The 16,961-nt window shown below is 44.8% G+C and overlaps 1 protein-coding gene across 3 annotated transcripts in view; it reads left to right on the top strand.

Moving 5' to 3' along the window:
• Positions 1-16,961, top strand: part of LOC119396179 (uncharacterized) — an 89,852-nt gene that overhangs the window by 55,449 nt on the left and 17,442 nt on the right. Inside the window, exons 7-8 of one of the 3 annotated variants that reach the window (XM_037663272.2) lie at positions 3,336-3,535; positions 11,369-11,568. The exons of 1 other annotated variant lie outside the window; for it this stretch is intronic. Coding sequence is in view for 1 of the 2 variants with exons in the window: in XM_049416983.1 (XP_049272940.1) it covers positions 11,369-11,386 (18 nt within the window). In the remaining variant the exon portion in view is untranslated. The remainder of the gene's footprint in view (positions 1-3,335; positions 3,536-11,368; positions 11,569-16,961) is intronic. One more of the 3 variants, XM_049416983.1, reaches the window with a different exon arrangement.

The following is a 16,961-nucleotide window of genomic DNA, read 5'->3' as shown; positions in this document are numbered from 1 at the left end:
GCAGCCTACGGCCAAAACTTCTCCAGCACCAAGACCTTACATACACATACCAGCATTTTTACGGCTGAAGCGTTTGGAATACTGCTAATTATTGAGCACATTATACAACAAAAGATACAAAGGTCTATAGTGTACACAGATTCCTTAAGCGTAGTTACAGCCTTGTCCTGTGGCAAGTACAGCAAAAACACTGTTTTCAACAAGCTTCTTAATACTATCAATGCAGCCTATAACTTAAACCTTTCTATAGTTCTATGCTGGGTGCCAGGTCACTCTGGGATCGCAGGCAATGAAATAGTGGACAAGAATGCCCGAGAAGCAGCTACTCGGCACACTATAGATGTAAATTCTGTTCCTGGTGTGGACCTAAAACCTGTTGTACGGAGAGCGCTACGTAGACACTGGCAAGCTGAATGGGACAAACAAGTCGACAACAAGCTCCATCTAGTAAAACCGCAAATAACAAAACCTATCCCACAAAAACTGAACAGATTCACCGAAGTCACCCTAGCACGGCTCAGGATAGGCCACACCTATGCCACACATAAACACCTCCTGACAGGCAGTGATCCACCGACTTGCATACACTGTGCAGAGAATCTAACCATTCTGCATGTCCTAATTGAATGTCCCGCGCTTCACCAAGAGCGACTGACCCATTTTAGGGAACTTTACCGCTATCATATTCCGCCTCATCCCGCGCTATTCTTATCACTCGACCCAATGTTTAACCATAAGCGACTTCTTAAATACCTAGAGAAAATCAAGTTTTTAGAAACGGTGTCATTCCATCCTAGTCACCAGGCTGGGCCTCACATGTGAGGTACAGCCTGTTGCCGTGCGTGTCGAAATACGTCCGAGCCCTCGCAGTTCTTGCGCAGGCAAGAATTCGGCAGTGAGGTACTTGGACCTTGCTGACTCATTTACCGTGAGAACCTGCAGCCAACGATATCAAGGTTTGGTAATGGAATAGATATTCATTTTAGGACACCGTAGGTATATATGTTTTATAGATATGCCCTTGTACAGCAATTATAATAACCAGTGATTTTAAATAACTAAACTGAAACTATGACACTTGTACTGGCGCTCTTTGGCCTTAGATGCCCTTGCGCCAATAAAACGTAATAATAATAAGATATTTTTGCCACGAGCGAAACATTCATTGCCAAGCAACCCTAGCTTGTACATTAGCCAAACTAAAATATTCAGGCTATGAACAAGCTTCAGGTTGTGTAGCTCTCCACTCCACTCCAGGTTTTTCTCTAACTGCCTTTATATATATTGGTAATTGCAAGATTTGTCAGAGACAAGGCAATGTCTCTAATAATAATAATAATAATAACAACAATATCTGGGGTTTAACGTCCCAAAACCACGATATAATTATGAGAGACGCCATAGTGGAGGGCTCCAGAAATTTCAGCCACCTGAGGTTTTTAACCTGCACCTAAATCTAAGTGCACGGGCCTCAAACACGCAGTGTCATTCACTATAGTGAGAATAGGTAATCACTGTTACAAAAGTGAGGATGGGAAATGTTACAAAAGTGACGATGGGAATCACTATTACTGAAGTGTTACAAATATCACTGTTACAAAAGGGTGGGTGGGAAATAAGCATCTTGTGTTTGCTTATTGCTATGAGTTCAAGGCCATTTTTTGCCAAAACATGTTACCTTCACAGCTGGGGCTTTTAGTGGTGCTAAGCTGCAGCTTTCCTCACAGTCATTGTTTGTCCTATTAGAAAAAAAAAGATAGCATAATACTGTAGTCGAGTTCAACAGCTATAAGTAGCCTGCTTTGAGATATCTACTGCAGCTTTTCCTCTTTCCGCTTAAAGGGGCCCTGCAACACATTTTTGCCATGGTCAGAAAATGCTGCGGATCAGTTGTCGAAGCTCCTTCAAGCATTTGAGATAAACATTATAGCGCAGCACGCGGCAGGGAATTTACAATTAAATTTCAGTCTGCTAGGAATTGCTGGCTGCTCTCTTGACAAATGTTGCCACATACGAAAAACCAACTGCGTCACACACAAAATACACGGCCATTGGCTGATTTGAACATCATGAGCTCCATAGTTAACGCGGTGGGCGAGGCATGGCTCATCGTGGGCAAATGAGCCACCGCGCGAGCGTGCAAGGAAAACGAGCACAGAAATCGGTTAAGGTGGTGACGCGTGCTGACCTACGGACTTAATGCCCCCTTATCGTTACACCACCCATTCCCTTCCGCAGTGTAGCTTTCCATGCTCGCTGGGCAGAAAGTAGAGAGAAAGTGCTTAGAGCGCATGACAAATCATTGTAACTAAACTGGAACTTGATTGATTGGAGACATTTTTGCCGCAGTTGTTTCGTGAGGCAATAAGCTCCGATAGTGAGGTCATTTGATGACTACTTGGGAAAGTGTTGCAAGGCCCTTTGAAGTAACATCTGCATCACATACTGAACCGAAGGCACACTTCTTTGTAATATCGTTCTGTGCCACGTGGCCTTAGTGAGAATATAAAATAGTTCACCATTTACCGTCCCTACACTGCACTAGAGCTAATTGTATTGCACTAATCTTTGTGTAATGTCATGTGTTTTGGTAGAGCCCAGCTCAGTTTAAGCCTGAAGGAAAGGGACAATGGCAAAGAAAGAAACGACAGGCAACAGGATGAGCGCTATAAGCTTCCAACTTGCCTTTCTTCCATAACCCTGTAGCACATTACATGGCTCGCTTACAGCACACTTGACACCACGCGCATGACGAAAAAAACACAATTAAACGTGTGGTGCAGCACACGTGACGAAGCAACTGCAATTGAAGTGAAGTGAATTGGTAATGCATGCTTGTAAATTTTACAATTTTCAAGCGTGCATTAGCACTTGACTGAGCACTCGTCCGCCCAAGAAAATAGTATTTTTTTTCCCAGATCAAGCTACAGAAGGCGTACTGACACACAACCTGACACATTTCACAACAGAATTCCCTACAATAATCTCGCATGTCAACTGATTACGAATGCAGCCCAAAATGACAATGTCACATGTATAATTTTTTTTCTGTCAGCTGCGCAGCGTCATGTGTGCCATAAACTAGCCATGTAATGTACTATAGGGTTATGGAATAAAAAAGTTGGAAGTTTAGCGCTCATCCTGTTGCTTCTCATTTCCTTCTTTGCTATTCTCGCTTTTCTTCAGGCTCAAACTCGGCTGCGCTCTATGAAAATCACATTATGATGCACCAACTTGCCCAATCTGCAGTACTTGTCAATAATGCCATGAGCTTGAATTTGCCAGCTTCTGTGGCCTCAAGATGCTAGACTGAGATGTGCAAAATGTACATGCAGACCCGCACCCCAATGTCAATCTCGTCTATCGGAGGAGACGAGCGCGCAGGGTCTACCACCTCTGCCTGGACTTCCTGGCTGTTCGGCACCAGATAAACACCATGGTGCAAAACGGCACGCCAGTCCCACAAGCCAATCGAGACCACCTCGCTGACATACGACACGATGTGGCTTTCTACGTGGAAAATGTCCACGAAGACGTAAGTTTCCTTTTGAATATTTAGTATAACCAGAACATCTCTCATTTGTGGTAGTGTTATTTCATGTTCCTGTGTGCCTAAGTGCTCTTTTGCACTTAGGCACGCAAGGCTAGACACTGCTTGCCTTATTCGTCACGCATAATATCCTAAGCGCAGAACCACTGAAGGATTAAGAATAACTATAGAGGTCCATACTATAAAACTAGAGGGGAATCTGGCGCTGTGATCGTTCAGCCACCATGAGAATAATGGGAAGTACAAGCTTTGGAGTGGATTGCATTTGCTAGCGAACTGTCTATGGGCCTTTTTCTACAGTTTCAGTCGTTTTTCGCCAAGCGTGGGGTGTGGTGTAAAGCACTCAAGCGGTGCCTTTGTTGTTGAAAACGTCCGAAGACCGCTAGGTCTCTTGGTTTCTGGCAACTTAGCCACATTACAGGTTGTATTTGATAGTTTTAACAAAGCTTCGCAAATGCACCGTTCCACAGAGATGTAGCGTCTGATGCGAGTGTAGGAAACTGTATAGAGATTGTTTTTTTTTTATAAGCACGTTTTGTGAAGACTCGTTCATATCGGCAGCAAAACGATGGCAAAGCGAAGTAGATGAACCGTCGCGCTCCTCTGACTCGTCTTTAACTGGAACGGGAGATGCGTTGGGGCAAACCACTGGCACAGACACACCTTGTGTCGCAGCGGATGATATATTAAATGTTTGTCACTCAATACAGTATTTTTATGTCCATAAATAGATGATGCGTACTTTCAAGGGGAAAACACGTGTGTGTTTGTTTTCAAATGTTGTAAAAAAAGAATTTAAGGCAGCTTTGCACTAGTAGTGCCAAGCGTGAAGGAACTGCAGGTCTGGGCAGCCTCCTTTGTTTCTCTTCGGTTTTCACTTTCTTTCTCTTTTCCCATTTTTTTCCTTTGATGGAATTCTGTACACCGTTCTTGTATAGAGCGCTTTGCTGATAGTGCGCGATTAAACTTCGTGCGTACATACTCGTAAGCTGATGGAGAATAGAAGTGCAGCGTTAACGCAAACGCCCGCAGCTCGGATGGAATACGTGCCTTTCTGGTCTTTTCGTGCCCTAGGGGTTGCTGTATGTATGGGGGAAGGCTGCAGTGAACATCGCCCTGCCCTACTCAGACATGAGCTTTTGATCTTTGATCTCCTTTATTATCGCTTGAGGATCGAGCCTCGCTCTTTTTGGTTAGTGTGCAATTTTTCTGCTGCAGAATTTTCATCTTGTGCTGTTTTATCTCTTCTTGGAAAAGATGAAGCATTTCATCGTAATGCAACTGTCACATCTTCAACTTTTTTCAATTTGAACGCATCTAACGGCCGGAGTATTCCTGGGCGATCAGAATTAGGTCGCTTTATTTGCAGCTGGAAAGAGCACTGCACAGTTCAGACCTGCTGGTTTTACTCGATCGCTGCACTGCATAAAGCAAATACAAATGTAACAAAAAATGCACGAATGTAAGAAAAAAAAAGGTCCAAGCATATTGCCCAAATGACGTTACTTAACCTCGTAGTTGCGAGCTACCATTTTATAGCACGAACAGGGCAACCGATAATGAAATCTCGCCTATTTATATAATTTCAATGAATAGCAAGCGGGGGGTGATTTTCCTATTCGCGCTCCATACCAGTGGTATCAACAAACACAAGAATGTGTATCACTAGGTTTTGCAAGTGTTTTACAAATGCGTCAAGCACAGCTAGTCGAAGAACTCCCAGGTCGCAGCCTAGTCCGGTCGAAACAATTTGGCGAAAAGTGCCTCTACCATATGCGATCGCCGTCTTTTGGCTTCCAGACTTCCCGTCAAACAGCCTGCCCCGACGTGCTTCGAACATTTGAGTCCTTACGAAACCGGTTAGGAAAAAAGAATCACCGTCAGATGTGAAATTAGAGATAGATTGCGGGCTGTCAGCATATGTTCCGGCATATAGAGAAGTTTTCATCGAGCTCGAAATGTTCTGCTTACAACTGAAACTTCGTCCGAGAGTACCTTTTCGCTCAATTTATACAGCCGTACGCAACGCACAATGTATCCAACAACGTCCGGACGCCACCACGCCAGAGAACAGCTAGAACATCTATGCGGCCGCTGCAACATTCGTTGCGGAAGGCGCGCTTTCTGCCTATGGCAAGATGGCGGCACGCGGCTTCAGCTGAGGGGCGCCTCCTCCACTCCAGCAAATTTTATTTTAACCTCCTTGGTTTTTCCTGCGTTACGCCAAGCGACAACAAAATACGACCGTCCGGGCCCCTAAAGTGCTGCGCATTAGTAATTCATTACAGTCAACTGCCGATTTTTCGGACTCCCTAGGGACCGCGAAATCGTCCGAAAAATCGGGCAGCCCGAAAAAATAAATTCATACTTTTTTATTCTGCTCAAGTGGTCAAATCACCACAGCCACGTCCGAAATAGCTTTAATGCCTCCCAGTACAATTATCAGGCATTTTGGTGCGCACCCAGGCTCTTGCAAATACATTCGGTACCTGCCGTGAACCCCGCTTAACTACGTATGTGCCAACCGCAACTTTTGCGTCTCGTGATGAGCGCCGCTGATAACAGCAAAGCACGTAATAGATTACGGCTATCTCGCATGAAGCGTTTGTAAACGATCACGCGGAACACAAAGACTGTGGCGGAAGAGCGGACGACTCGTCCGGCTTTCCCCGATGCGTGTGCGCATATGCGCACACACATCGCCGAATCGCCGCCGATACGCAGCATTTGCTGCCGTGTCAAGCCGATCGTTTCTAGTTGTGTGCAGCACATCGCCAACTAAGCTGACGCCATCACTTTACTGTTGCTGTATCGTACGCACGCATTTATCATGAAAGGGTTCGTGATGCGCACTTAGTTCCTGACCACACACGGGCGCGGCAATGGCGAGCTGGTTTCGTCCGCGAAGGCAACGCGTCTATGCGGCGCACTTAGCGGTCTCGCACAAAGAGGCAGCAGGAATGGCGGCGCGACGCATTTGGGTTCTCGCCTATTAAATGCGTGCATTACGCATGCAACTGCGCTAGGCCACGTGCGCTACCGAGCAGTTAACTGAAGATGCTTATCGTAAGGGTTGTCAGCGATTAAGTCGTACTGGCGCGTTTGCCAGCTGCAGCCATAACTCCTCCGTGCATTTCCGCTGCTTATCCGTAACATCGCCGCACGGCGCCGCAATAGCGCCCCCTTTGATCTGCTTTACCCCACATGGCTTCGGCATTGCGGCAAAGCTGACTTTCGGACTCTGCTACTGTCTCGAACAGATTGACTCACGAAAGCGTTGGTTTGAACCTACGAGACGATAGACGTGGCAGAGCTGGGGGCTTCAAATAATGCCTTTCGGACCTGCTATTTGGGCAGAAAGTCCGAAAAACCGGACGCGGAATAGCTTCAGCGTCCGAAATTTTGGACGTTCTAGTACATTGAAGTCTATGGGGCTGGTGACGGTGCCGCGAAAGCGTCCGAATTTTCGAGCATGTCCGGAAAATCGGGCGTCCGAAAAATCGGCAGTTGACTGTAATGCCAAATCTGGAAAACAATTGCAAAGCAATGCATATCCTGGTGGTTGAACTTGACCGGTCTTTCTCTTCACTCTCACTGTAACGCGTACTTTCTGCAATAAGTTTTACATACAGAAGAATGAAGTAAATTTTAAGTGAAGATAACTTCATATCTTTTTGTTTAAAGTTCGGTAAACAAGCGTTGCGAATCGCAAGAACTAAATCTGTTCGAAGCAGATCCGAAGCCTGTACTTCATTCCCATGGTGGTCGAAGCGCCGCTCAAGGATCCCCGCATAGACACTAGCGCCAGATTCCACTCTAGGTTTTCTAGTATGAAACTCTCTGAGAATAACGGATACAACACGAGCGCCATCTTTCCACCCAAGGCACAAATTTATACAGTGATCATACCCACACACGGCAACAAGGAGGCATGCACAGAGATGCCATTATTTATTATATCCAACAAAAATCACGTCATGCTACTGCACATTGAAAAAAGTCTTTATTCATCGGACAATGACACGGACAAAATGCTTGCATGTCTAGCATGCTAATTTGGATTTTTTTCCGAGCTTATCAGTTATGTTACCAGTCAGTTTATTTCACTTCTGTTAACTTATAAAGCATTGTATTTTGGAACATTCACACCAACGCACTCTGCACTGTAGCCTCTTTGCCTGGCATATGCAGGAAAGAGGCATTTGGTAAACAACAGTTTACCTACATCCCACAAACCACGTCTTATGCTGTTTCTTGCAAGCTGCTAGGTGTCTTCTTTAGGGCTTCATTGGCGATTCTACAAATTGATATCAACTTACGAGGAGCCGAGAAAACTATTTGCACTTTAGCACCTTCGACTAAAGGTTTGATGTCGTGCGAGATTTTGTGCAAGTGAGGCATGACAGGCATTACTTTTCGAGCAAGATAGCTGTTTGAACCAACAACTTGAACATTGAAGTGGCACTTCCTAATCAGGCCCTCAGTTATTTACAACTAATGCAAAGGGATACTCTGCCTTTGTAAGGCTGGAGGACTGTGCGCAAACATTATCCGTTAAACTGTGCCGCAGGATTTCAGACAGCATTAACCACGAGGTAAAAAGCACGTTTTGCTACTCAGATCAGCCCACTCGCTAGCTTTAATCTGGCTGTGCTTGGGGGGTGCATTAAATCAATCCTGTAGTCAGTGTATCGGCTCGCAGCTGCCTAGGCGGCATAGTTAAGGCGTTATGCTATAGTTAGGTCTATTGCATATTCGACATCGGCCGCAATTGAATTGCTGTTTCTACCCATCCCCCCCTACATTAGAGAAGATGTTTCGGTTAGACCTGTTACAATGTAGAACATTTCGTCTGTTGTGCTTTTTCATTTCTTTCTTCATTAAAGGCTAAATCTTCATATCTTCCAGTTGCTTAACTGCTTTATTCTACATGCACTGTACACTCAACAGCTCTTTCTCATTTAGGCTGCTGAGCAGCATAATATGGCTTCCATCTGCATTGAATCCAAGCGTTTCTACAAGTGATGCTAGTATTAGAGATGCGAGTTTGGCTAGTGGTGGTGAATTGACTTTGGACATAACTAATCGGCACAAAAAAAGAAAACGGGCAGTATGAAGAAAACAGAGCGCCGCGTCCTGTCTGTTTTCTTTACCTTGTCTGTGTTCCTTCTTTGCGCTAATTAGTTGAGGGAAGTAAATACGAGCAATACAAGTGAACCCCCCCCCCCTTCAACTTTTAACTGCCACTATTCCCCGGCTCACTTTTGACTGTCATATTTATGTTTATTTCAATGCTGACTCTCCACTTCACTCGCAGCCTGCCTCGTGCTTCATCTGGGGACACGTTTTGTGTGACAGGGAGGGGTCTCGTCAGCCAGAAAATGTCAGCAGCTTTCACTATGGAAAGCTCTCTCCATACATGCTCTTTCTATGCATGTCTTAGTATGGAGAGGGCGAGCCTAAGCAAATGGCAACTTCGCGTTCCACCTGTGAAATTTCCTCACCTCGCACGACTGCAGGATTTGGCTGGGCTGTTCACAAGAGTGTCTGCTTTTCGTGAGGTGTGATTTTTCACCAAGCCCGATAGGGTAGTCCATGACCCTTTAAAATGACTTGTTTCACTGCACATATAATATTCAATTTTATGTGTCAGTAACTAGTTTCGGGATAAAGGCAACACACAGCCGTACACGATATTTTCACCACCAGCAAAACATTCATTGCCTAGCAATCCTAGCTTCTGCATTAGCAGAACAAAAATATTCAGGCAATGAACAAGCTTCAGGTTGTGTAGCTCTCCACTCCACTCCAGTTTTTTTCTAACTGCCTTTATATATTGGTAGTCGCAAGATTTGTCAGAGACAAGGCAATGTCTATAATAATAATAATAACAACAGTATCTCGGGTTCAACATCCCAAAACCAGGATATAATTATGAGAGACGCCGTAGTGGAGGGCTCCAGAAATTTTGGCCACCTGAGGTTTCGACCACCTGAAATTTCGACCACCTGAGACACTGCGTGCCTCAAACACACAGTGTCTATTTACTATAGTGAGAATATGTAATCACTGTTACAGAAGTGAAGATGGGAATCACTATTACTTAAGTGTTACAAATAGCACTTTTACAAAAGGGAGCAAGGGAAATAAGCATTTTGTGTTTGTTTATTGGTATGAGTGCAAGGCCATTTGTTCCTAAAACATGTTACCTTCAAAGCTGGGGCTTTTAGTGGTGCTGAGCTGCAGCTACTAGGAAAAAAAAATAGCATAGTACTGTAGCCGAGTTCAACAGTAGCCTGCTTTGAGATATCTACTGCAGCTTCTCTTACCCTTAAAGGGGCCCTGCAACACATTGTTGCCTTAGTCAGAAAATGCTGCCGATCAGTTGTCGAAGCTCCTTCAAGCATTTGAGATAAACATTATAGCGCAGCACACGGCAGGGAATTTACAATTAAATTTCAGTCTGCTAGGAATTGCTGGCTGCTCTCTTGACAAATGATGCCACATACCAAAAACCAACTGCTTCACACACAAAATACACGGCCATTGGCTGATTTGAACATCATGAGCTCCATAGTTAACGCGGCGGGCGAGGCATGGCTCATCGTGGGCAAATGAGCCACCGCGCGAGCGTGCAAGGAAAACGAGCAAAGAAGTCGCTTGAGGTGGTGACGCGTGCTAACCTACGGACTTGACCCTTATCATTACACCACCCATTCCCTTCCGCAGTGTAGCTTTCCGCGCTCGCTGGGCAGAAAGTAGAGAGAAAGTGCTTAGAGCGCATGACAAAACCTTGTAACTCCACTGGAACTTGATTGATTCGAGACACTTTTGCCGCAGTTGTTTCGTGAGGCAATAAGCTCCGATTTTGAGGTCATTTGATGACTACTTGTTAAAGTGTTGCAAGGCCCTTTGAAGTAACATCCGTATCGCATACTGAACCGAAGGCACACTTCTTTGTAATATCGCTCTGTGCCACGTTGCCTTAGTGAGAATATAAAATAGTTCGCCATTTAGTGGCCTTACACTGCACTACAGCTTATTGTGTCGCCCTAATCTCTGTATAATGTCATGTGGTTTTGGTATAGCCCAGCTCAGTTTAAGCCTGAAGGAAAGGGTCAATAGCAAAGAAGGGAACGACAGGCAACAGGATGAGCGCAATAAGCTTCCAACTCGCCTTTCTTCCATTACCCTATAGCACATTATATGGCTCGCTTACAGCACACTTGACACCGCGCACATGACAAAAAAACACAAATGTGTGGTACAGCACACGTGATGAAGCAACTGCAGTTGAAGTGAAGTGGTAATGCATGCTTGTAAATTTTACAATTTACAAGCATACATTAGCACTTCACTGAACACTCGTCTGCCCAAGAAAATAGAGCTTCTTTTTTCCAGATGAAGCTACAGAAGGCGTACTGACACACAACCTGACACATTTCACAATAGAATTCCCTACAATAATCTCGCGTGTCAACTGATTACGAATGCAGCCCAAAATGACAATGCCACACGTTTAATTTTCTTTCGGTCAGCTGCGCAGCGTCATGTGTGCCATAAACTAGCCATGTAATGTGCTACAGTGTTATGGAATAAAGAAGTTGGATATTTAGCGCTCATCCTGTTGCCTCTCATTTCCTTCTTTGCTATTCTCACTTTCCTTCAGGCTCAAACTCATCTGCGCTCTATGAAAATCACATTATGATGCACCAACTTGCCCAATCTGCAGTACTTCTCAATAATGCCATGAGCTAGAATTTGCCAGTTTCTGTGACTTCAAGATGCTAGACTGAGATGTGCAAAATTTACATGCAGTGCCTCACCCTAACGTGAACTTAGTGTACCGGAGGTTGAGGGCCACTCGGGTGCACCACCTTTGTGTGGACTTCTTGAATGTGCTGGACCAGACCAACGGGATGGTTCAGAATAACCAACCTGTGCCCCAGGCCCTGCACGACCAGTTGGCACAGCTACGCCACGATGTGGCGTTTTTTGTGGAAAACGTGCACCCGAACGTAAGTTTCCTTTTGAACATATTCAATATAACCAGAACATCTCTCATTTGTGGTTGTGGTATTTCAGATTCCTGTGTGCCTAAGGACTCATTTGCTACTACACAAGGCTAGACGCTTGCCTTGTTAGTGAGGCACAGTATAACAAATCTTAAGCGCAGAACCACCAAAAGGATTGAGAATAACTACACAGTGTCTAACTATAAAACGACAGGGGAATCTGGCGCTGTGATCGTTCAACCACCGTGGAAATAATGGGAAGTACAGGCTTCGGATTGGATTGCGTTAGCTAGCAAACTGTCTATGGGTCTTTTCCTACAGTTTGGATCTTTTTTCACGCAGCGTGAGAGGTGTGGTTAGTGGGGTGCGGTGTAAAGCACTCAAGCGGTGCCTTTGTTGTTGAAATAGGCCGAAAACCGCTAGGTCTCTTGATTTCTGGCGACTTAGCGACTTTACAGGTTGTATTTCACAGTTTTAGCAAAGCATCGCAAATGCACCGTTCCACAGAGCTGTAGCATCCCAAGCGAGTGTAGGAAACTGTATAGAGATCATGTTTTTTTTTTTTTTTTTTTTTTTTTTGTACGCGTTTTGCGAAGGCTCGTTCAAATCGGCCGCAAAACGATGGCAAAGCGAAGTAGATGCACCTTCGCGCTCCTCTGACTCGTCTTGGAATGAGAGATGCGTTGGGGCAAACCACTGGCACAGACACACCTTGTGTCGCAGCGGATGATATGTTAAATGTTTGTCACTCAATACAGTATTTTTATGTCCATAAATAAATGATGAGTACTTTCAAGGGGAAAACACGTGTGTGTTTGTTTTCAAATGTTGTAAAAAACGAATTTAAGGCAGCTTTGCACTAGTAGTGCCAAGGGTGAAGGAAGTGCAGGTCTGGGCAGCCTCCTTTGTTTCTCTTCGGTTTTCTCTTTCTTTCTTTCTCTTTTTCATTTGTAAAATTTTTTTCTCTTTATTTCTATTCAATTCTCAATTTCTTCCCATTTCTCCCCTTTCTTGCACTCTATTTCTTGCTTGCTTCTTCTTTTTATGTATTCTTATACGAGGTTTTGCCTGCGTTACGCCAAGCGACGACAGCATACGACAGCCCGGGCCCCATAAAATGCTCCGCACCTGATATCATCATCAAGGCGCTTGAAGAACAAGAGGAAAAAGACTTCTCCTTGGCGCGAGCTCAGTTGATGGTGCCACCGCTCTCTGAGCATGCAGTGCCAATTCGGCCACTTATCGCGTTTTGTCCCTGTTCCCGGATTTCCCAGCGTGTAGCTCAAAGCTGTGTGCAGTGAACGTTGATGCGTGAAAATGGCAACGCAAAACGAGCCCCGCTTAGTTTTTTGAGGCTACAGACGAATAACAGACGTTCAGGAATACTTCAAATGATGTAGTTCGCTTCGGCTTGAAGGCTTGTATGCAGCTAACCATGTTTACTGCATGAGATAAGAACTGCATAATGCCGTCGGTCCGTCGGCAAAATTAGAAAAATGCATCGCGCAAATAAAAAGCATGAAGTACGACGTGCGTTTAGAAGCAAATCAACTTTTTTCTTGGCATACGATAAAAAATAATTTTTATCGCATCGCTTGTCCTATGACAGGTGCGCATTAGCAGAAAGCTGGCATAGTTGAAGTGACATGTTAGCAACGATAAAAAGATAGAGATCGCACGAAGTGCCCTTCTCTTAGTTTTGTAGTGCTGTTGGCACATCAAACACATTGCTCAATTATGTTTTTGAACATGTGCAACTGTGTTTTTCGTCAAGGTCTTCCGATCATAAAGCTGATCCTGAGGCCCCTCAGCCCGATAAAGTGGGCACTGCAGAGTACTGTCCTGCCTTGCAATGGTTGGCACAAACCTCTGTTCGGGCTAACAATAATAGAAGGGACAAGGAAACCAACAATGTGTCAATATTACCTGGAGCAGTAGCTTAGCCTGAATTTTTTTTTTTCGGTGGCGTTCAACCATACTTCCTGTATGTATGTCCATGCATTTGTATGTATGCGTGCATACATACACATGCACAATAAAAAAAATTAAGGGGGGGGGGGGTGAAGGTTCGAATCCCGCTGGTTACGCCAGTAACTTGGACAGAGAGCGAAAGAAACCGTGCCAATACAGGACGCGTTTGCTTATCTGGCGCGCCGAATGGCAGCTGTCCAACGTTGTCACCGATCAGCCTCGTACGACTTCCATGAAAAATGATAAAATTGCAGTTTCGGTAGTTTCCTGGCCGTGTTCTTGTAGCTGTTATGACGTGCGAACTCGCAAGAGCCAATAGAAGTCGACTTTTTCGCCACGTATACACAAACTTCCGCTGCAGGGGCCATTGCCAACCTGCTGCAGCCAATCGCGGCTGTGCGGAGGGAACAGGGACATTTTGCCAGCAGCCGCCGCAGTGGCGCTGCATGTCCGATTTGAAACAGCAGTGCACGAGGCCTATATGGTACAGGTGGCTATGCTATATGTGGTTTTGCCTGCATTACGCCAAGTGATAACAGCATACGACAGCACATGGAAGCCCGGGCCCTAAAGCGGCTCCGCACTTACTAATTCATTATTTGGTAATGCTAAATCTGGAACACAATTGCGAAGCAGTGTGCCCTGGTGGATGAATTTTGGCCAGGCTTTCACTTCGCTGTCATGGTGAATATTCGTTCGGTTTTACATTAACCGAACGAATATATTTAAGCTGTGAACTTGTGTAGCTCTCCCCTGCACTCGACTCCAGGTTTTTCTCTAACTGCCTTTATATATTAGTAGTGAAATTTCAGAGACAATGCAATGTCTATTCACTATAGTGAGCATAAGTCGGCAAACTCACTCAGACTCGGATCGAGCCGTGAGTCCGTGTGAGTAAGTAATATTTTGGTGAGTTTGAGTCCAAGTGAGTCCGGTTGTAATAAATTTCAGTGAGTCTGAGTCCGAGTGAGTCCGGTTGAGGCAAATTTTGGTGAGTCTGAGTCCGAGTGAGCCCTATGCACAAAATATATTTCTTGAGTGAGTGAGCACTACACCTTTTTTTCCCAACCTAATTGGTTCTTTCTAAATAACTACATCATTATTATGAGCCTTATGTCCTCTCACGTTTATACTCCCGTCAGTTCACACATATACTTCAAAGCACTAGTGTTCATATGCCAGCTCAACATTTATTGATCAGAGGTGCGAGTTATAGCAGGTGGTGGGCCCCGCTCCCCTCAAACTCTTTCACAGGTAGTGAAATATATCTCGTGTGAGTCATCTCTTTCAATAAAATTGTCCTTACTGGATTGCAACCATTGATAACTCATATTTGAAGGTACGAGATCTAAAGGCACCAAGTAGAGCACCATTTATTCAAGATATTGGCGTTGACACCTTGGTTGAAAAAACTAGTTATGCACTAACAGACTCGCGACTCGACTCACTCAGATAGAGCCACGAGTCTAGTTTGAGTGATTCCGAGTGAGTAATATTTTCGTGAGTTTGAGCCCGAGTGAGTCCGGCTGAGAAAAATTTTAGTGAGTCTCAATCCGAGTGAATACAGTTGAGGAAAATTTTGCTGAGTCTGAGTTCGAGTGAGCTCTAAGGGCGAAATATATATCAGAAGTGAGTCTTAGTAAGCTCCACATTTTTTTGCCTACCTATGATAGTGAGAATATGTAATGAAGTATCACTGCTACAGAAAAGCATTTTGTGTTTGCTTATTGGTATGAGTGCAAGGCCATTTGTTGCTGGACCATGTTACCTTCACAGCTGGGGCTTTATTGGTGCTAAGCCGCAACTCTCCTCGTGGTCATTGTTTGTCATATTAGAAAAAAATAGCGTAATACTGTCGTTGATTTCAACAGTAGCCTGCTTTGAGATATCTACAGCAGCTTCTGTTTCCCCTTAAGGGACCCTGCAACACATTTTTGCCATGGTCAGAAAATGCTGCCGATGAGAAGTTGAAGCTTCTTTGAACATGTATGCCAAACATAGCACAGCATGTGGCACGGAATTTCGAATTAAATTTCTGTCAGCTAGAAATTGCTTGCACTTATGTTGACAAGTGATGCCATATACCTAAAATAAACTATCATATACCCAAAAGACACAAGCATTGGCTGATTTGAACATCATGAGCTGCGTAGTTACCCAAGCTGCTGCGATGTGGCCCAATGTGCCTCATCATGGGCAAGTGAGCCACCGCGCATTCAACGAAAACAGGCAAGGAAATCGCTTAAGGTCATGACACATGCTGACCTAGGGACTTTCCCGCTTGTCATTACACCACCCCTTCACAGGTGACATAGTCCTCAAGACGCAAAGCACTGTCTGTGCCAATTCTTTTAGGCAATTTCTGATCAATATGATGTGAGAGGCACTGTATTTTATCACAATATATGTTCATAGAACTGAAATGCTCTCTGCGCTAATTTCGTGTAACTGAAACGCAGTAGCATTGGCTCCAATGGCGCTTTGGTGGGGGACTTAAAAAAAGTTTGAATAACTGAATAGTTTGTTTAACTGACGCTTGTTCAAGTGGTGTTTTACTGTATCCTGAACCAGAGGCACACTTTAGCATCTTTGTAATATTGTTCTGTGCCACGTGCCCTTAGTGAGAGTATCCGAAAAGCTCCTGAGTCGCTACTTTGGACTGTACAAAGTGGTGCATCGCGTGAGTGATGTGAACTATGAAGGTGTTACATGTCGCCCCAGCATTGTAAGCACTACCCAGAGATTGTTCACGTTGTACAGTTGAAGCCGTACTTCACACGTTAGTGCGACTGTGCCACGGCCTTATTACTTCATTATGTTTTTGTTCTTTCTTCAGTGTGGCCACACTGTGTTCGTTTGGTTATTTCTGCCTATGAATGTCAACTTGCACTAGCATCGGGGCAAGGGTTTTTTTTTCGGGGGGGGGGGGGGGGGGGGGGGAGGAATTGCCACCTGGTCATGCAGTGCGGCGAGTGTGAGCCTGCATCCAGCAAAAACACAATCTATGAAGCCGTTCAGAATAGCAAGCTCTCGCTCAGTCTCTGGTTTTTGGCGCGGCCCTATTGTTAGACCTTTGTAAGTCTTTCGGCCTGCATGGTATTTCCTGCCCAGAGCCCTTTTTGCACGTGACAATATAAAGTAGTTCACCATTTAACACCGTTACACTGCGCTAAAGCTAAATGTATCCCACTAATCTCAACGTAATGTTATGTGGTTTTGGTATAGCCCAGCTCAGTTTGAGCCCAAGGGAAAGCGACAGTAGCAAAGAAGAAAATGACAGGCAACAGGATGAGTGCTAAGCTTCCAACTTGTCTTTATTCCATAACCCCATAGCACATTGTGTTGCTCACTTACACCACTCTTGACGCCGCACACATCACGAAAAGACAAACATGTGGCGCAGCACACGTTGGCACTTCACTGAA

This window comes from Rhipicephalus sanguineus, chromosome 6 (genome assembly GCF_013339695.2).
Source record: "Rhipicephalus sanguineus isolate Rsan-2018 chromosome 6, BIME_Rsan_1.4, whole genome shotgun sequence".
NCBI classification, from domain to species: domain Eukaryota; kingdom Metazoa; phylum Arthropoda; class Arachnida; order Ixodida; family Ixodidae; genus Rhipicephalus; species Rhipicephalus sanguineus.
Note: the sequence above shows the minus strand (reverse complement) of the source record. Positions and strands in the feature narration are given on the sequence as shown.